The following is a 20902-nucleotide window of genomic DNA, read 5'->3' on the forward strand; positions in this document are numbered from 1 at the left end:
ACCTTGAGGTCTCTGTAGACAGAAACTATTATGAAAGGGGGGGGGGGTTTGGAGAGTCCTACCTTGAGGTCTCTGTAGACAGAAACTATTATGAAGGGGGGGGGGGGGGGGGGTATGGAGAGTCCTACCTTGAGGTCTCTGTAGACAGAAACTATTATGAAGGGAGGGGGGGGGGGGGTATGGAGAGTCCTACCTTGAGGTCTCTGTAGACAGAAACTATTATGAAGGGAGGGGGGGGGGGGTATGGAGAGTCCTACCTTGAGGTCTCTGTAGACAGAAACTATTATGAAGGGAGGGGGGGGGGGGTATGGAGAGTCCTACCTTGAGGTCTCTGTAGACAGAAACTATTATGAAGGGAGGGGGGGGGGGTATGGAGAGTCCTACCTTGAGGTCTCTGTAGACAGAAACTATTATGAAAGGGGGGGGGGGGTATGGAGAGTCCTACCTTGAGGTCTCTGTAGACAGAAACTATTATGAAGGGGGGGGGGGGGGGGGGTATGGAGAGTCCTACCTTGAGGTCTCTGTAGACAGAAACTATTATGAAGGGGGGGGGGGGGTATGGAGAGTTCTACCTTGAGGTCTCTGTAGACAGAAACTATTATGAAGGGAGGGGGGGGTATGGAGAGTCCTACCTTGAGGTCTCTGTAGACAGAAACTATTATGAAGGGAGGGGGGGGTATGGAGAGTCCTACCTTGAGGTCTCTGTAGACAGAAACTATTATGAAGGGAGGGGGGGGTATGGAGAGTCCTACCTTGAGGTCTCTGTAGACAGAAACTATTATGAAGGGAGGGGGGGGTATGGAGAGTCCTACCTTGAGGTCTCTGTAGACAGAAACTATTATGAAAGGGGGGGGGGGTATGGAGAGTCCTACCTTGAAGTCTCTGTAGACAGAAACTATTATGAAAGGGGGGGGGGGGGGGGGGGGGGTATGGAGAGTCCTACCTTGAGGTCTCTGTAGACAGAAACAATTATGAAGGGGGGAGGGGGGTATGGAGAGTCCTACCTTGAGGTCTCTGTAGACAGAAACTATTATGAAGGGAGGGGGGGGTATGGAGAGTCCTACCTTGAGGTCTCTGTAGACAGAAACTATTATGAAGGGAGGGGGGGGTATGGAGAGTCCTACCTTGAGGTCTCTGTAGACAGAAACTATTATGAAAGGGAGGGGGGGGGGGGGTATGGAGAGTCCTACCTTGAGGTCTCTGTAGACAGAAACTATTATGAAAGGGAGGGGGGGGGGTATGGAGAGTCCTACCTTGAGGTCTCTGTAGACAGAAACTATTATGAAGGGAGGGGGGGGTATGGAGAGTCCTACCTTGAGGTCTCTGTAGACAGAAACTATTATGAAGGGAGGGGGGGGGGGGTATGGAGAGTGCTACCTTGAGGTCTCTGTAGACAGAAACTATTATGAAGGGAGGGGGGGGGTATGGAGAGTCCTACCTTGAGGTCTCTGTAGACAGAAACTATTATGAAAGGGGGGGGGGGTATGGAGAGTCCTACCTTGAGGTCTCTGTAGACAGAAACTATTATGAAGGGGGGGGGTATGGAGAGTCCTACCTTGAGGTCTCTGTAGACAGAAACTATTATGAAGGGAGGGGGGGGGGGGGGGTATGGAGAGTCCTACCTTGAGGTCTCTGTAGACAGAAACTATTATGAAGGGAGGGGGGGGGGTATGGAGAGTCCTACCTTGAGGTCTCTGTAGACAGAAACTATTATGAAGGGAGGGGGGGGGTATGGAGAGTCCTACCTTGAGGTCTCTGTAGACAGAAACTATTATGAAAGGGGGGGGGGGGGGGTATGGAGAGTCCTACCTTGAGGTCTCTGTAGACAGAAACTATTATGAAGGGAGGGGGGGGTATGGAGAGTCCTACCTTGAGGTCTCTGTAGACAGAAACTATTATGAAGGGAGGGGGGGGGTATGGAGAGTCCTACCTTGAGGTCTCTGTAGACAGAAACAATTATGAAGGGGGGGGGGGGGGGGTATGGAGAGTCCTACCTTGAGGTCTCTGTAGACAGAAACTATTATGAAGGGAGGGGGGGGGGTATGGAGAGTCCTACCTTGAGGTCTCTGTAGACAGAAACTATTATGAAGGGAGGGGGGGGTATGGAGAGTCCTACCTTGAGGTCTCTGTAGACAGAAACTATTATGAAAGGGAGGGGGGGGGGGTATGGAGAGTCCTACCTTGAGGTCTCTGTAGACAGAAACTATTATGAAGGGAGGGGGGGGTATGGAGAGTCCTACCTTGAGGTCTCTGTAGACAGAAACTATTATGAAGGGAGGGGGGGGGGGGGTATGGAGAGTCCTACCTTGAGGTCTCTGTAGACAGAAACTATTATGAAGGGAGGGGGGGGGGTGGGTATGGAGAGTTCTACCTTGAGGTCTCTGTAGACAGAAACCTACCTTGAGGTCTCTGTAGACGGAAACTATTATGAGGGGGGGGGGGGGGGGGGGTATGGAGAGTCCTACCTTGAGGTCTCTGTAGACAACAAAGCGGTTGTGCATGTGTTCCAGTCCCAGGATGATCTCTGCTGCGTAGAAGCGCATCTCCTTCTCACTGAACACACCGTGCTGAGACAGGTGGTAGTGCAGGTCCCCGCCTACACACACACACACACACACACACTTAATACCATTCCTTGAACACATCTTTCTACATGAGACAGTCTGCATGACCCAATAAGAGCTACGACTTGATCAATGTAATCTATTCATGAACTTCCTGGTGATCTACTGTGGAGGACAAACGAGGATCCATGGAAGATTTACCCCCGAGACACACACACACACACACAGATCTCCTAGTGAACATTTAGAGCTGTATCCCAATGGGGGATGGGGCCAAGTAAAGAAGTGTGTGTGTGTTAACCGCTGTGTAAATATGAGCCATTGTCGGTGCGTTTGTGCCTCTGGGCCTGGGTACCAGTCTGTGTAGGCAACATTCAGCTCCTCGATCTCCGTGTCATATGCCACGTTAAGGGTCGCAAGGAGGAGAATGACAAAAACAGCCCGGGGACCCAGACCAGCGTGCTTCCACTAGCAGACTCGGGAATCAATTGGAGACCTGCGGATGTTAGCCTACTTAACCATAGGACAAGCCGGAGAGAGCAGAGAGCCGTCTGCGACGCCCTGTCCAGTTCCGTGCAACGGTGTACTTCGAGGGGCCTCCTCATTTCATAGTGGAGGAGTGCTCGGTGGGACAGACCTCTACAGTGACGCTCTTCGCGGGTTGACTGGGAGAATCAGTTGTGACCTTTCACCTTTCTCAGAAGCCGGCAGCTAAAGGGGTTAGGGAACCTTACCATTCATCAGGTCCAGAATGAAGCAGAGTTTGTCTGGTGTGTGGAAGGCGTACGTCATGCACACGATGAACGGACAGTCCTACAGCGACAGAGAGAGGGAGGGGTGGAGGGAGAGAGATGTTTATTTTATTTTAAATGTGCTTAGATAATGTCAGACATGCAGTGCCAGTCAAAAGTTTAGACACGCCTACTCATTCAAGGGTTTTCTTTATTTTGGACTATTTTCTACATTGTAGAATAATAGTGAAGACATTAAACCTAGGAAATATGTAGTAACCCCCCCCCAAAAAAAGTGTCAAACAAATCAATAGATTCTTCAAAAGTAGCCATGACAGCTTTGCACACTCTTGGTATTCTCTCAACCAGCTTCACGATGTAGTCACCTGGAATGCATTTCAATTAACAGGTGTGCCTTGTTAAAAGTTAATTTGTGGAATTTCTTTCCGTATTATTGCGTTTGAGCCAATCTGTTTAGTTGTGACGTGTGGGGGGTATACACAAGATAGCCCTATTTGGTAAAAGACCAAGTCCATATTATGTCAAGAACAGCTCAAATAAGCAAAGAGAAATGACAGTCCATCATTACTTTAAGACATGAAGGTCAGTCAATCAAAAACTTTGAAAGTTTCTTCAAGTGCAGTGGCAAAAACCATCAAGCACTATGATGAAACTGGCTCTCATGAGGACCGCCACAGGAAATGAAGAGCCAGAGTTACCTCTGCTGCAGAAGTTAAGTTCATCAGAGTCAACTGCACCTCAGATTGCAGCCCAAATAAATGCTTCACAGAGTTCAAGTAACAGACACATCTCAACATTAACTGTTCAGAGGAGACTGAATCAGTCCTTCATGGTCGAATTGCTGCAAAGAAACACCTACTAAAGGACACCAATAAGAAGAAGAGACTTGCTTGGGCCTTCAAGACTGTTGGAAAAGCATTCCAGGTGAAGCTGGTTGAGAGAATGCCAAGAGTGTGCAAAGCTGTCATCAAGGCAAAGGGTGTCTACTTTGAAGAATCTCAAATCTATTTTGATTTGTTTTTGGTTACTACATGATTTCCGTATGTGCTATTTCCTAGTTTTGATGTCTTCACTACTATTCTAGAATGTAGAAAATAGTAAAAAATAAAGAAAAACCCTTGAATGAGTAGGTGTGTCCAAACTTTTGACTGGTAAATGTGTGTGTGTGTGTGTGTGTATATCTATATAGACAGGATTTCGACATAAAGCTCTGTGCGTCTGTGTTAAGATGGTATCAGACCGGTAGATCTGAAAATGATACTCCCCTTGCATTGTGTATGTGAATATACACATACTGTATGTGTATAGACAGAGTCTCGACTGAAAGGTGTGTGTGTGTGTGTGTGTGGAACGTACCCCTGTGCTGACAAGTGACAGCATAATTCTCTCGTTCAGAGCCAGAGTCTCCCCCTGCTTCATCTTGATCCTTTTCTTATCCAAACACTTCATGGCATACCTGAGACACACACACACACACACACACACACACACACACACACACACACACACACACACACACACACTTGGACCTTACTGGTTCTGTCCTGCTGAGGAACCATTGTTCCTGTTGAATCTTTTGTCTCCTCTTGTACCCCCCCCCCCCCCCCCTCCTCATTTATCGTGTATGTTTGTTTCCTCCACTTTCGCCATCCCTCTTCCCCCTGCACTCGTTCATGTTCCTGCGTTACTCACATCTTGCCGGTGTCAGCCTTCCTGCAGCCGTACACCTCCCCGAAACCCCCCCGACCGATGATGCGGTGGACACTGAAGTCATTCATCGACAACTGGAGAGAGTGAGTGAGAAATAGAGAGAGGGGGATGAAAAGAGAGAGTGAGAAATAGAGAGGAGGGATGAAAAGAGAGAGTGAGAAATAGAGAGAGAGGGGGATGAAAAGAGAGAGTGAGAAATAGAGAGAGGGGGGATGAAAAGAGAGTGAAAGAGGGGGGGATGAAAAGAGTGAAAGAGGGGGGGGGGTGAAAAGAGAGAGAATGTGAGAAATAGAGAGGGGGGATGAAAAGAGAGAGAGTGAGAAATAGAGAGGGGGGATGAAAAGAGAGAGAGAGAGAAATAGAGTGGGAGGATGAAAAGAGAGAGTGAAAGGCGGGGGCGGGGCGGGGCGTGAGGTTACACTTCAGACAATAGCTTATAATGGAGGTTCATGGAAAGGTTTTTCATCAGGACGCTTATAGGAGTAACACACACACACACACACACACACACACACACTGAATAATACACCGCAACGTTACTCACATGGATGTTCAGCTCCACATTCTTCCACTGGCAGAAACGAGTGAACTTGTCACTGGCGAGAGAGGAAAAAGAGGAGAGATGAAGAGATAGAGAGAGGTTAGCCTTCGAGCCCCCAGCCTACAGACTGTGGTAGTGTGGAGAGAAGCCTTTCTGTTTCGACACAAATGGATGAATGGATACTAAAAGCACTTTTCTTCTAAGTCTGGAGAGGATGAAAAAGTACATATTATTCTGGCCACTATTCAACATCTTCCCTTTCTCCTCTCCTCCTGCCTCACCCCCATCTCACCTCTCTATGAACTTCTGGAAGATCATCCCTCGCAGGCTGTCACAGATCTCCACGATGTACGGCTGAACACAAACAGGAGTGAGTTAGTGAGTGTGAGAGAGAGGGAGAGTGTGAGTGTGACGCCCAGTATGTAGCAGGGATGCAAACTGGTGAGGGACCCCCCCCCCCCAAAAACGTTATTTTTCGCACGGAAACGCCAAATTTATTTTCCCGAGAATAGCAAGTCCATAATACACACTTGCAAATAGTGTGCTGGTGAGGGGGGGGGGGGGGTTAATGCTCATCATGACATGCAATGACAATCTCAGTGTCCAGATATGAATACGTCAGTCTTCAAAGCATTTGCATCTGCCACGCGGTTCTATAGGAGGTGCCTGAAGAAAAGACACAAATCCCGTGGTCTCGTATCTCCAATACATTGCCAGGTGCACTTTCGGTGTTAAACGGTATTCAAATACGCTAACTCATTCACTGAAACAAAGGAGTACACGGGCACGACGAAAGTACTTGAGGAAGAGTGTTTTAACGGTAAGAAGTAGACTAAAATGTGAATTTAATAAATTCAAGTTGAAATAAACGTTTTTTGGAGTGTTCAACGCTCGATCAAGCACAACGCAACACTCAAACAGGAGTCACTTAGGCGAGCTACAAATGTTCCGCTGTCCCTTTAAGAGCGGGAGAGTGCCGTGGCAACGGTGGAGAATCTCCAACGTCTCTTGGCGGCTTCAAACGTAAACATTGAAAAATGACCTAGCACGTGACCAAAACTATGTAAATAGTAGACATTCGGGTAAATACGACCAACTTCTATGCCTGTACGCTTCTAAAAAAAAAAGAAAAAAAAAAAGTTTTGTTTCAGCACTTCTCACATTGCACCCAGCCCCCCCCCCCGGTTTGGAGAGACGACTCACTCTGATATGACATCACGCTCTCAAGTCAGTTTCGGATTGTTTTTGTAGGAAGCGTAGGGATGCATTCTGTGCTCAGTCAATGATTTCCACATGAGAAACAGACCCTCCCATCCTAACCTTTTTTGTGTTGCTTCGCATCTACACGAGTCGCGTGGATTTTTGGAACCGAAACGGCGAATATTGCCGCGAAAAGCAGCAAAGTTTGCGTCCCCGGTGTGGGGCTGCGCAGACACGCAAACGGGAGTCGGCGAGTGAGCGTGTGTTCCTCACCTGGAAGAGAGAGGGAGGCACCTGCTTCTTGGCCAGGTGAGTCTGAACGTGATCCACTGCTTTCTTAGAGAAGGCCTGAGAGAGACAGAAACAGAGGGAAAGGGGGAATCGACAAGAGTATGGGGGAGGGGGGGGGGGGGGGGGGTGGAGAGAAAGAGGAGGGTCGTGAAACAAATATAGCAACAATAAATGAGTCATTCCCAGTGCAGTTTGGCATGCAAACGGTTTTAGTTCGGTTGGGGTGTTCCATTGTGTCTAATCATGTAAACTTCCTCCCTGAGAGGAACATAATACATTTCAGGCTGACGTGGGTTTGACGGTTTTAGGTGACCCTGTTACGCTGTGTTGGGCGTGTGTCCCGTGTTGACGCCGTGTCCTTACATGTGAGCAGGAGAGGAGTTCCTTCATGATGTAGCCGTCATAGATCTGTCTGCTACGGCACAACCTCTCCTCTTCAGAGTCCAACTTCTCGTAGTCCTTAATCTGACACACACAGGGGTTAACACACACACACACACACACTTCCTCTGAAACATACCATGGAATTAGCCTAATCTCAAACGTCTCACATGCTCGCAAATCCAACGGACAACACACTAGACTCCAGCTCTCTGACCAATGTGAGTGAGTGAGTGAGAGAGCGAGGGGTAAAGAAACAGACAGATTGAAAGATATACACGTTATGTACAAAAGTATGTGGACACCCCTTCAAATGAGTGGATTCTGACTATTTCAGCCACACCTGTTGTTGACAGGCGTGTAAAACCGAGCACACCGCCATGCAATCTCCATAGACAAACACGGGCAGTAGAATGGCCTGTACTGAAGAGCTCAGTGACTTTCAATCATGGCTGCGTCACAGGATGCCACCTTTCCAAGTCAGTTCGTCAAATGTCTGCCCTGCTAGAGCTGCCCCCGGTCAACTGTAAGTGCTGTTATTGTGAAGTGGAAACATCTAAGTGCAACAGCTCAGCCAGGAAGTGGTAAGGCCATACAAGCTCACAGAACAGGACCGGCGAGTGCTGTAGGGTGTAAAAATCATCTGTCCTCGGTTGCAACACTCACTACCGAGTTCCAAACTGCCTCTGGAAGCAATGCAAGCACAATAACTGTTCGTCGGGAGCTTCATGAAATGGGTTTCCATGGCCAAGCAGCCGCAAACAATCCTACCTGCCCCAATGCATAGTGCAACTGTAAAGTTTGGTGGAGGAGGAATAATGGTATGGGGATGTTTTTCATGGTTAGGACTAGGCCCCATAGTTCCAGTGAAGGGAAACCTTAACGCTACAGAATACAATGACATTCTAGATGATTCTGTGCTTCCAGCTTTGTGGCAACAGTTTGGGGAAGGCCCTTTCCTGTTTCAGCATGACAATGCCCCTGTGCACAAAGCTAGGTCCATACAGAAATGGTTTGTCGAGATCGGTGTGGAAGAGCTTGACTGGACTGCACAGAGCCCTGACCTCAACCCCATCAAACACCTTAGGGATGAATTGGAACGCCGACTGCGAGCCAGACCTAATCGCCCAACATCAGTGCCCAACCTCACTAATGCTCTTATGGCTGAATGGAAGCAAGTCCCCGCAGCAATGTTCCAACATCTAGTGGAAAGCCTTCCCAGAAGAGCGGAGGCTGTTATAGCATCAAAGGGAGGACCAACTTCATATTAATGCCTATGATTTTGGAATGAGATGTTCGATGAGCAGGTGTCCACATACTTTTTGGTCATGTAGTGTACGTGTGCGCTTCCTACCTCTTCGTAGAACTTGAGCTGTGGTACGGCCTCGTCGATTTCAGTCAAACAGAAATCTTTGAACAGCAGAAAACCTGAAACAGAGAAACACACACTGTCAGCGAGAATACACACACATAGTTGTTTCTTTGACATTACGATATTAATTACACAACTCTATTTGTGTACACATGTGTGTGTGTTTTGAACTAACTGCAGGAGAAGTCACGTCACTGCCAACAAAGCTGCTGGGGTTGACTTCCACACAGCCCTTTCCTTCGAGACTTAGGCCTGTAGTGGATTGGCCTTAAGAGAACACGATTCTCATCTCATTGAGCCAATCCCCTGACACACACACACACACACACACACACACACACACACACACACACACACACACACACACACACACTGCAATGTGCCTCAGACGGACCACAATGACAGGGAGTGATAGTGCCCTCATCTCACACCTCTACAGTCTGCATAAGATGGCAAAAAAAAAAATCACACAAAAAACGCTCGCCACACACACCATCTACTGGAACCCGTCGGAAACAGTGCTCAGAAACTAGCTGTCGCCGTGGTAACCCGCCCGTTGCCTTCCCGGCACGTGTGTCCGTCTCTTCCCGGGGCATTAGCCAATTAGCATTACTGCTGCTAAAATAGACGGGCTAACGAGATGACACGGGGAACAACCTTGCAGAGACAAACAAACACGTTTGCTACTGGGCCTCTTCTTCCCCTTTGCTCCAAATCCTTCCTCCGCCTGATCGCTCTCTCTGCAGTGGTAGAACTAGTAGTGTGGGTTTACAGACGGTACAAATACGAGCGGCCCTGAAACCACAGGGAGCAGAGCAATACAGATCAAGTCGATTGTCAGACGAAATCCCATAAATTGATGGACTAGGGGTGGACAACCCTGCCCGGGTAGAAACCTTGGCTACCAGAAGTTTGGGGTGAGGAGGACGGGTAGAGGAGGACGGTAGACGAGAGAGGAAAAAAGGGAGAAGGGAAGAGAGGAAGTTAGAACATTGTTCACCAGCATTCACACTTCTCCTCTCTACGACCGTGCGACTATCACTTTACACAAAACAACACAACAGTCAACTCTGGCCTCCCTGTCACAGGAAGACGAGGTTATTTAAAGAACGGAGTCATCTCACAGTAACACTGCACACAGAGAGTACCCTCACACACACACACACACACACACACACACACACACACACAGACACAAACACACAAACAGGCTAACACTTACGCACGAGACACACACACACACACCAAACTAGATGAACGAGTGTGCTGTGGTTAAAGAGATTCTCGGGTACTTTCGTATACTTTTTAGCCAGTAGTTCTGAAAGTGGCGTTCACCAGCCAAAAGTGGTCCCCGAAAATGGCGTATTACATCATATATGTGCACCATATCCTTGCTCTCCCTCTGCCGTCTGTGCACCTGGCAAGCTGTCACTCAAATAGCGGAGGGGCTGAAGCTCATTGGCTAGAACGCAAATTGCCGAGGGGGGGGGGGCTGGCCCATGTGGGGAAAAATATGAAGAGAATGGCGCAGGCACAGGTTCCAGCAAAACAGTCGCTCTCAAATGTCGGGATTTCCTGGATAATCGATGTAAAACAAGACCTCTGCTCATAAACTACGCGTATGAGCTACGCACGGACGCATCCAGCCCAAAAACGTAGCAGTTCAGAGTTCGGAGGCAGGTCTTTTAACTGAGCTGTCATGAGCAGCGTCTCTTCATAACCTCCCAGAGAGAAAGAGAGACGGGGGAGGGAGGGAGAATGATGCACTGTGTACTACCTCAGAACAGAGGGAAATGCATCTCAACTCTTTTCATTTGTCCCATTGATTCACTTAAAAAGGCGCCGTCTGAAGAGACGCCGTTCGATTCGCTAGCTACACACGCACGCGTTAAATCAGACGCGCACACCTAGTTAAAAAAGGAGGTGCTGTGGCAGACGCCGTGTGACGCTGAGCTATGGCAGCACAAGACCGTGAGATGGTCCAGACGGGGAGGTGACTGGATTGATGTACATCGTGATGATGAGCGAATCGTCATATTTCCCCTCTGTAGTACAAAGTGCACAAGGCCTTGCCGCAGAGCTAAAAACTCTCCCACCACTACATACTGCTTGACGCACCACTTCTGCGTTTGTGAGTCTTCTTTCTCCAATGGCGTCCATCTGACCAGCGCTGCGTACACGCAGACAGACACACACAGGAAGAATGCTGGGAGGAAAAACAAACTACTTTCATTCTCTCCCCTTCCCCCTCTTTTATCTCTTCTCCAGACCCTATGCATTATTTCCTCTCCAGGCCAAGCCCCTCCCTCTCCCCGTCCGCCTCTGTTCCTGTCAGAGTGGCACGCAGACACACACACACACGCACATCGGGATTAACGTGTGCAGAGAGGATCCTTGTTTGCAGCGAGGGTGTGTGTGCGTGCAACGAACGTGCGCTCACACACCCGGGCGTTATTTGGAATAAGGGTGGAAGAGAGAGATTTTATGTCACTGGAGTCGGGGATTAACAATCGCAGGACACGTCAGCACTCACTAGCTAATTCAACAAAATGGTCTCACAGAGAGCACACACACACCAAACGCCCGCACACACACACTCCTAGGATGAAACATATGCTTCTCTGTGCTTAGTGTCATTACTGGAATCACCTGAACTGGCTAAATATAACGTGCTGATTAAGTCTCCCTAACTCACAGCTCAACAGTCCACACCTCTCCTCCATCCATCTCCACTCTTTCGCTCCAGTCCTTTGATGTAGGAAGCTTCATTTCTCTCTCTCTAACTCCCGTCTTTCTCCTGGCTCTCTCGCTCTTCCGGCTCACAATGTCTTTCCTTCAATATATCCATGTAGACAACCCCCCCCCCCTCTCTCTCGCTCTCTCTGTTCCGTCTTTCCATCTCTCATCACTATACAGGAAGTGTCTAATCATAACAGAAAAAGTGTGTGTGCATGCTTAAACCGTCCCCACACCCACATTTAAGCAGAAACAAACACTTTTACGCTCAAGAGGAACAAAACCTGCTCAGGGCTCCAGACTGCAACCATTTAGTCACATTTTGTGACCCTTTGACTTGGCTGTGCAAGTACAGAAATGCATTGGTCGCATCAGCGCGAGCTGCACATTCTACACGGTCACCTCACTCCAAACGTCCTAAAACCATGACTTGGTCAAACAGTAATGTGCAATATCCTTATGATTCCTGTAATGAAAGTCCCTGCCCTGCGGCCGTTTCGTAGGGGCCTGGTTCTGTGACGAGCGAGCCACTCATTCCACACTCGATCTAGCTAACGTGTTTTGGAGTTCACACTTACTCGGGTGGTGAATTAGCCCCAGATAAATATGCCCATGATATTAGTGCACATACAGATGTAGGCAAATTCATCTCTATTGAACAAAATACAGCTTCTTCTTTTTTTTGCATTCTATTTTAAACAGTCAAATATAACAATAGCATAATCGTCAACCCAGAATTCACCCCAATCACTGGATCAGGTTGCGCATATAAAATATATTGAATCATGCATTTCTGCATGGACGTGTTCGATGAAACAACACGCTGTTTGAATACCATCTCAGTAGTCGATTACACCTCTTAATAAAGTACCGTCAATGACTATATATGATAACTTGTTTTTTTCTATTCCGCGAGGCCGCAAAACAAAAGTATGGTGCTACCAAATCATCGTCTGGTTCCACCAGGGGAAAAGGTTAGTGGGCTCCAGGGGAAAAGGTTAGTGGGCACCAGGGGAAAAGGTTAGTGGGCACCAGGGGAAAAGGTTAGTGGGCACCAGGGGAAAAGGTTAGTGGGCACCAGGGGAAAAGGTTAGTGGGCACCAGGGGAAAAGGTTAGTGGGCACCAGGGGAAAAGGTTAGTGGGCACCAGGGGAAAAGGTTAGTGGGCACCAGGGGAAAAGGTTAGTGGGCACCAGGGGAAAAGGTTAGTGGGCACCAGGGGAAAAGGTTAGTGGGCACCAGGGGAAAAGGTTAGTGGGCACCAGGGGAAAAGGTTAGTGGGCACCAGGGGAAAATGTTAGTGGGCACCAGGGGAAAAGGTTAGTGGGCACCAGGGGAAAAGGTTAGTGGGCACCAGGGGAAAAGGTTAGTGGGCACCAGGGGAAAAGGTTAGTGGGCACCAGGGGAAAAGGTTAGTGGGCACCAGGGGAAAAGGTTAGTGGGCACCAGGGGAAAAGGTTAGTGGGCACCAGGGGAAAAGGTTAGTGGGCACCAGGGGAAAAGGTTAGTGGGCACCAGGGGAAAAGGTTAGTGAGCACCAGGGGAAAAGGTTAGTGGGCACCAGGGGAAAAGGTTAGTGGGCACCAGGGGAAAAGGTTAGTGGGCACCAGGGGAAAAGGTTAGTGGGCACCAGGGGAAAAGGTTAGTGTGCACCAGGGGAAAAGGTTAGTGGGCACCAGGGGAAAAGGTTAGTGGGCACCAGGGGAAAAGGTTAGTGGGCACCAGGGGAAAAGGTTAGTGGGCAGCAGGGGAAAATGTTAGTGGGCACCAGGGAAAAAGGTTAGTCTGAAGCAGGGTGTGAAATTACATTTTTGGTCCACCAGCCATTGTGGCAGGTAGATAAAAAATACATAGAAAATTGAAAATTGGGGGGCGGGTGTTAATTTCCAACCCTGGTCTGTGGCCCTGCTACTTTAGAGCAGACACACACACACACCTTATGAGGTGTTGGCAGCACTTAAGTACCATAGATATTTCAACACGACCAACTTCCTGTTAACAAGTTATTTCAGATCATCACTCTGGTCTTTTGCTACCTTCCTTTCCCTCCACTTTTGCTTCCTCTCGCCCACGCACGCCAGATGCAGTCAAACCTCTTTCAGTTTCATTATGAGCCTGTGAAGTAGGGCTGGGCGGTATTCAGATTTTCATATTGTAATACCGCCCTTCTCGCACACCAGGATGTATGGTATTACCGGCTTAGTGCACAAGGGGGCTCTAAAAATCGCCCCAAAAAAATCCCATCGGGCGTCTATTACCAGAATGCTAACGGAATTAGCACAAGTACGGGCAAATTTCCATGGAGGCTGCTAGCTAGATATACTAACGAGCACAAACGAAAATAAACTAATTGCAGACAGGCAATCCAGCTCATAAAGTTATACATATATATATATACATAGCCGCGGGAAGTAGGGGTGCTGAGGGTGCTGCAGCATCCCCCGGGGAAAAATATTTGATTTTTGACATATTTCTTTTTTCAGGATTCAATTGTTGAAATTGTAAGAGTTGTCCTGTCCCTTTCTCTACAACTGTCATTCTAATGGAATCCAGAAAGAACAAAACCACGTCCTCAAACATTTACATTAAAAAGGTGCAAAGTTACACGCAAAGACAAAACACCCACATAAAATTAAATATTTTTCTTGATCAAATAACATGGAAAACAACCACTTTTTTGTGATGTATTAACTTACCATCCTTACAAACCACTTAATGTGGGGTTGAACCAGTAGACTTTCTATCAGCATGTAGAAAAACAATGACCAATACAGTAACTGAGTACATTGAGACATTACATTTACATTTAAGTCATTTAGCAGACGCTCTTATCCAGAGCGACTTAAAAATTGGTGCATTCACCTTATGATATCCAGTGGGCATGGTAGAGCATGGTGCTTGCAACACTAGGGTTGTGGGTTCGATTCCCACGGGGGGCCAGTACGAAAAAGTATGTAAATGTATGCACTCACTAATGTAAGTTACTCTGGATAAGAGTCTACTAAAATGGAAAAGGAATGAATTGATCATTTCAGTTTTCACATAGAAATAGGTTACATTTGCAAAGTATTTCAAGAAACTGGAAAACATATCATGCAAGTATTTTCACATGCCAAGTATTATCAGATTAACTGGTTAGTACAGATAACTATCGGACTCAAGTTACAAATGCTGGTAAACACTGAAACACATTCAGTACATTTTTGGGGGACAAAACTAGTGCACTGGGCCTTTACTAGTTCTGTATTAGCAGACCGATATAGACTAGACGTCTTCAGCGTGGACCCCAAAAATATTCTGCATCACACCCCGTGTAAAAATGCAAAAAAAATAATATATATATTTAACAATCGCAGCACCCCCACCACCAAACTACTTCCCGTGGCTATGCATACATAGGGAGGAGCTACCAAATGTCAATTCGGGTGACTTTAGACATCTACAAGCGAATGTGAACCAGTGACATTGTGCAAATGCACAAAGTTTGACGTAAAGTTAACAGCCCTGGCTCTCCAGCAGCATGTCTACACGCTGCGTCTCTGTGGAGTCTGGAGTCACTAGGGCCACAGGCAGACAGACCAAGAACAGAGAGAAGAAAACAACCCGCAAGGAAATCAAGATAGCAGTGGCAGCGTAACAAATAACTCATCTAAAAAGGGCTTTTGACGTATCAAACACGGCAAAAAGCGAACACAATATGATGCCCCGTCAATTTATTAATTCAGCTACTTAGATTAGCAAGTCAAACTAGGTTGTCGTGTTAACGCAGAATTCTGCGTATTTCAGGCAGGATTTTTCTTTCTTATCTTGCTGCGTTCTGTAAACGCAGATCTGAAATGCTTCTTGTTGTAATTTCTGCTCGGCATCGGACACATTTTGGGCATCGGACACATTTTGGGCTTCGGTTGCACCTCTTAACACTTCGTTAACGGGCAGCGCTCTGACTGGCGTGTTGCTTCTTTTCTCCCGGTGTAGCCAGCCTATTTTCCCTCTAGGAAAAAGGCAAGATTAACTTGAAGGAAATGTAGCCGCCTACATTCTTTCTATGATAGGCCTAAACAACAGAAATATGACGGCCATGCAACAAAAAAAAGAGACCTTGCTTTTTTTCAAAGTGAGCTCATTTACTTGTGTGGCTGCCAGCCAAATAGCGTTGCACTTCTGTTTTCATCTGATGAAAATGAAGCTATTTTGGAAAACTATAGTTGCACGTCCCTGATCGCTCTACCGAAGCAACAAAAAACAAAAAAAACACGACCCCTGTCAATCCACAGCTGGGCTCCCGCTTTCCCCCGTTGTGCGGTTTACAAACACACACGTGACTGGCTCAACAGTTCCGGGGAAGCATGTAAAGCTTAATAATGTAAAATAAACTGAGAATGCGATCGGTTTCATCTCTGAACGCATTGCACAGGTCGACTGCAGGTATTTACTATGATTGCTACAAATAAAAAATAAAAAAATGATTGAACAACTTCAAAAGAAAGAGACCAGAATGCCGAGTGTGTGTGTGTTTGTGGAGTGCTTGTGGGGCTGTAGCCAACACTCAAACACACTACGCTCATCTTCACAGTAAAAGGTCAGTCTATGAATAATGCATGGCACACACTGGTTAGTCTCATATACCACACATTGGCCATCAAATCAGGAACGAGCGAACACGCACACTACCTGGAAGGATAAAAGGACGCCGACGTCGACAATGACCTCTCTCCCTCGACACTTTTCAGTCTTTCCACTGATCTGACCCACTTTACTTTCCTTCTACAGGTCTCTCTAGCCGTTCCTACACCCTCCATCTCCTGGTTTAGAACGGCAGGGCTGGGCTTTCAGATGTGTCCTACACAAGGTCATGAGATTAGGTTGACGTGAAAACCTGCACACCCTGCCAAAATTCTCTCGCTCTCTGCACGCGCACACAAACACAGCCCTGTCGACACAAATGTGCACAAACAATTAGATTGACTAAAAACATTAAACAGTCGTAAAACAGATTACGCTTAGTGACAGCAGGCTACACACACGCGCGCGCTCCAAGTCGGTCTGGGAAATACATTGCACAACTAGTCCAGAGTTTATAAACACACAAGGGCCTGATGCCAAGAGCTGGACAGAGAGAGAGGCAGAGAGAGAGAGGCAGAGAGGAGTATATGGAGAGAAGAGGGAAGAGAAACCGGGGGAGGAGAGAACAGAGGCTGGATGTTGTCGTTTAGGGAGAGGGAGAGCAGCACTGAGACAGATCCAACACTGGTACCAGTTACCGCCCCCACGCTCCGATGGCCCAAACAGTTGTTGTGTGTGAGATCGACCGGGCCAATTAATGCACCCAGTCCCTCAGCAATTAGACCCGTCTGCTTGAGCACCAATCAATAAACCGCCACCCTAACACACACACACACACCAGGGCCAACTCGTTGATACCCACAAACACACACACACCAGGGCCAACTCGTTGATACCCACACACACACACACACACACACACACACACACACACACACACACACACACACACACACACACACACACACACACACACACACACACACACACACACACACACACACACACACACCAGGGCCAACTCGTTGATACCCACACACACACACCGTGTCGCCCCCTGCCATCCCTACACAGACATCAGCATACACGAGCTGACACACTAACAAGATAAACGAGAACGATCGTCATTGTCACCGTCACACCAGCGAGCCTGCAGGTCACTGAAGGCTCGGCCTCTCCTGGCCCTACACTGGCCATCACCACACGCACACATACACCTTAGTGGAGAGAGATGGAGGGTCGAGCTCTCCCAGTGCTCTCCTGGTTAAGAGAGAAGGGGGGGGGGGGGGGGGGCGAAAGGGGGAGATTCTCAAACTCCTCCGCCCTCTCCTCGAACCTCATTTTGAAAAAAGGTCAAAAGGTCAAAAATCGAAGGCGGAGGAGAGAGACTATCCTTCTCCGCTAGCACGTCATCAGGGAAATGACGTTTACAGAGGGATCCCGAAACCACGTCTAAAGTGAAAAGTCAAATAAAAACATGGATTAAAAGGATAAGTAGCGTATGTAAAAAATAAAAAATATTTTAAAAAAAAGTGTGCATGCTTTTGTCCTCAGAGAAAACAACAGCTGATTCAAGGGGGTGTGAAGGATTTCGGCAGGGGAGACTCTGCCACTGACTCTGGTTCGATCCCGTGCTGTATCACAACCGGCGGTGATCGGGAGTCCCATAGGGCGGTGCACAATTGGCCCAGAGTCGTCCGGGTTAGGGGAGGGTTTGGCCGTCATTGTAAATAAGAATTTGTTCTTAACTGACTTGCCTAGTTATATAAAGGTAAAAAAATCAAATAAAGACTCAGAAGATGCACTTGTCCTTCCTACGCGGGAGAACGCAAATCGACGACAGAGGCAGACTCCCCCGTTCAACTAACAACGAACCGACGCTCGGTCACTCGACCACTTATCGGTTTACAGGTCACGGAGGACGAGAGAGGACAGAGGAGTCAAGGAGAGGACGGTCTTTTGCCCAAATAAGAATCTCCCAGGGTATGAGCCGTTGTGAGGAACTGAGGACCCAAGTGTAACGGAGACAGGGGATGAGATGAGGAGAGACAAGGCGAGGAGATCTGGATAGGAAAGGTCTGAGACATGGACAGGAGAAGAGATGAGGAGAGACAAGGCGAGGAGATTTGGATAGGAAAGGTCTGAGACATGGACAGGAGAAGAGGTGAGGAGAGACAAGGCGAGGAGATCTGGATAGGAAAGGTCTGAGACATGGACAGGAGAAGAGGTGAGGAGAGACAAGGCGAGGAGATCTGGATAGGAAGGGTCTGAGACATGGACAGGAGAAGAGGTGAGGAGAGACAAGGCGGGGAGATCTGGATAGGAAAGGTCTGAGACATGGACAGGAGAAGAGATGAGGAGAGACAAGGCGAGGCGAGGAGATCTGGATAGGAAGGGTCTGAGACATGGACAGGAGAAGAGATGAGGAGAGACAGGGCGAGGAGATCTGGATAGGAAAGGTCTGAGACATGGACAGGAGAAGAGATGAGGAGAGACAAGGCGAGGCGAGGAGATCTGGATAGGAAAGGTCTGAGACATGGACAGGAGAAGAGATGAGGAGAGACAAGGCGAGGCGAGGAGATCTGGATAGGAAGGGTCTGAGACATGGACAGGAGAAGAGATAAGGAGAGACAAGGCGAGGCGATCTGGATAGGAAAGGTCTGAGACATGGACAGGAGAAGAGAAGGCCGCTGTAGACTAATGACACTGCCCCCCCGTCCGACAAGCCCCACGATGGCCCCCCGGGCAGCCCCAGTGCATTCTGGGCCGGGGAACCGTCTAGCTTCTGGCCTTCAGCGCTCTCATTTTACCGTCCCCTTCTCCATTTCCTCTCCTCTTCATCGCCTTTTTTTCCCTTCTTCCCCCTTTAATCAATTTCATTTCTCCCGATTGTCTAGTTCAGCCGAGTTCCCATGGCAACTAGCAGTTGCTAGGCAACGCACAACTCTCACATCATCCATTCCAGAACTCTGACAGATGGAGAGAGAGAGAGAGGGAGAGAGAGAGGGAGAGAGGACAAGTGAGCGAGTGAAAGAAACAGACAGAGGGGAATGAAATATTCAGACAGGAGGAGGCGAGGGAGAGAGAGCTACGGGGGTCTCTAGGACACACATAAGGAGTCAGCCTTCCATCCAGAGAACCAATCAGAGCTTAGAGTTCCAGTCGCCAGATGGCCAATGTGATTGGCTATCTTGGACAATCAGCTCTGTGCCCCCAGCCTATGCCGACGTAAACAAAGTCTTACACACCCATATGACAGCTAATATGTGTGTGTGTGTGTGTGTGTGTGTGTGTGCATCTGAGAAGGAAAGAGCCTCTCTCTCTCTCTCCTCTCAGCCCCTCGCAGGCACTCTGGTGTCACCTGCTAGGAGGGAGAGAGTAGACTGGGGGACAGGGAGGGAGAGGTGGAAGGAGGGAGAGATCTCTGTACAGCAGTGCAGCATCAAGACATCGCAGTAGGCTGACCCAGTGAGAGTCAGACAGTGGGGAGAGCAGAGACGAGAGAAAAAATAGAGCAGCCACAGCAGAGCCGAGAGAGTGAGACACAGAGAGAAACACAGAGACATAGAGAGAGACACAGAGAGGCAGAGACACAGAGAGAGGGAGAGAGGGAGACACAGAGACACAGAGAGAGAGAGAGAGAGAGAGAGAGAGAGAGAGAGAGAGAGAGAGAGAGAGAGAGAGAGAGAGAGAGAGAGAGAGAGACACAGAGAGAGAGACAAAGAGACAGCGAGAGAGAGAAACAGACACACAGAGAGAGACAGAGAGAGCGAGAAGGGGCTGGACGACTGACTGTGCCAGGGGCCTCCTAACCTTCCCCCATGCTCTGGTACGGACATGTATAGCCCCGGTCTAATACACACGGCCTTGTCCCTAGGGACACACAGCTGTACACATATGTGAGTGTGTTGACGTGTGTCTGCAGCCCGTACACAGCCCAGAGAAAAGAGGTGAGAAAGAGGTGAGAAAGAGAGAGAGCAAGAGCAATATTATCCCTCTTCTCTGTAAAACCCAATACGATGACAGTGTACCGTGCTCGCCACGACACGAGCACACACACACACACACACACACACACACACACACACACACACACACACACACACACACACACACACACACACACACACACACACACACACACACACACACACACGACTGCTTAGACTCGATATCAGTAAGCCAACGCCTGTCAACATGGCTTGGTACAATCTTATCATCTGTTCACCACGAGGTCCCACCACAGGCCGACTCGTACCAGCAGTTTGCGAGCGCGCGCGCGCGTGTGTGTGTTTTGGTTAAAGTTGATATGGATGGTGGTCGAGCAGACAGAATACCTCTGTGTCAGACAGAAACAGAATAACAGCGGCAGTAGGCTCTACAGCCCATCACCACACACACACACATTTGACTTTCAATTTCAAAAGCGGCCAACGCAGAGGTGACACAAAGACCGTTGGAACTGTCTGCCGCAAGCGCCTGACGACACACCAGGCCACGCGTGGAAACGCGCGGAGGAGCTACGACCCAGGTAGACAGGGAGATGGACACAGAGACAGAGCGAGCGACACGGAGACGGAGCGAGAATTAGCGCAGCAGCCTGGTCTCCGAGGGGAGGTGAGACAGAGCAGAAGTAAGTAAAACCAATGAAAGCCTACAGGGCTCTGGTCCCCTGGTACAGACAACTGCCACTGGCTCACTGTGATACTGGGTGAAGACCAGGCAAAGGCTTAGCTGACAGGTGGCTGAAACGTGGTCCTGGCTACAAGCACCCATTGCAAACTGAAAAGTG

The 20902-nt window shown here is 48.5% G+C and overlaps 1 protein-coding gene across 3 annotated transcripts in view; it reads right to left on the reverse strand.

Moving 5' to 3' along the window:
- The window catches only part of LOC139552107 (G protein-coupled receptor kinase 3), a 51973-nt gene that overhangs the window by 18603 nt on the left and 12468 nt on the right, over positions 1-20902 (reverse strand). For all 3 annotated transcript variants that reach the window (XM_071363517.1, XM_071363521.1, XM_071363520.1), the window contains 9 exons: positions 8794-8867; positions 7422-7523; positions 7041-7115; positions 5860-5921; positions 5571-5622; positions 5009-5100; positions 4673-4772; positions 3299-3377; positions 2466-2596 (listed from right to left, as the gene is read on the reverse strand). In XM_071363517.1, coding sequence (XP_071219618.1) covers positions 2466-2596; positions 3299-3377; positions 4673-4772; positions 5009-5100; positions 5571-5622; positions 5860-5921; positions 7041-7115; positions 7422-7523; positions 8794-8867 — 767 coding nt within the window. The remainder of the gene's footprint in view (positions 1-2465; positions 2597-3298; positions 3378-4672; positions 4773-5008; positions 5101-5570; positions 5623-5859; positions 5922-7040; positions 7116-7421; positions 7524-8793; positions 8868-20902) is intronic.

Source organism: Salvelinus alpinus, chromosome 24 (genome assembly GCF_045679555.1).
Source record: "Salvelinus alpinus chromosome 24, SLU_Salpinus.1, whole genome shotgun sequence".
Lineage (NCBI taxonomy): Eukaryota > Metazoa > Chordata > Actinopteri > Salmoniformes > Salmonidae > Salvelinus > Salvelinus alpinus.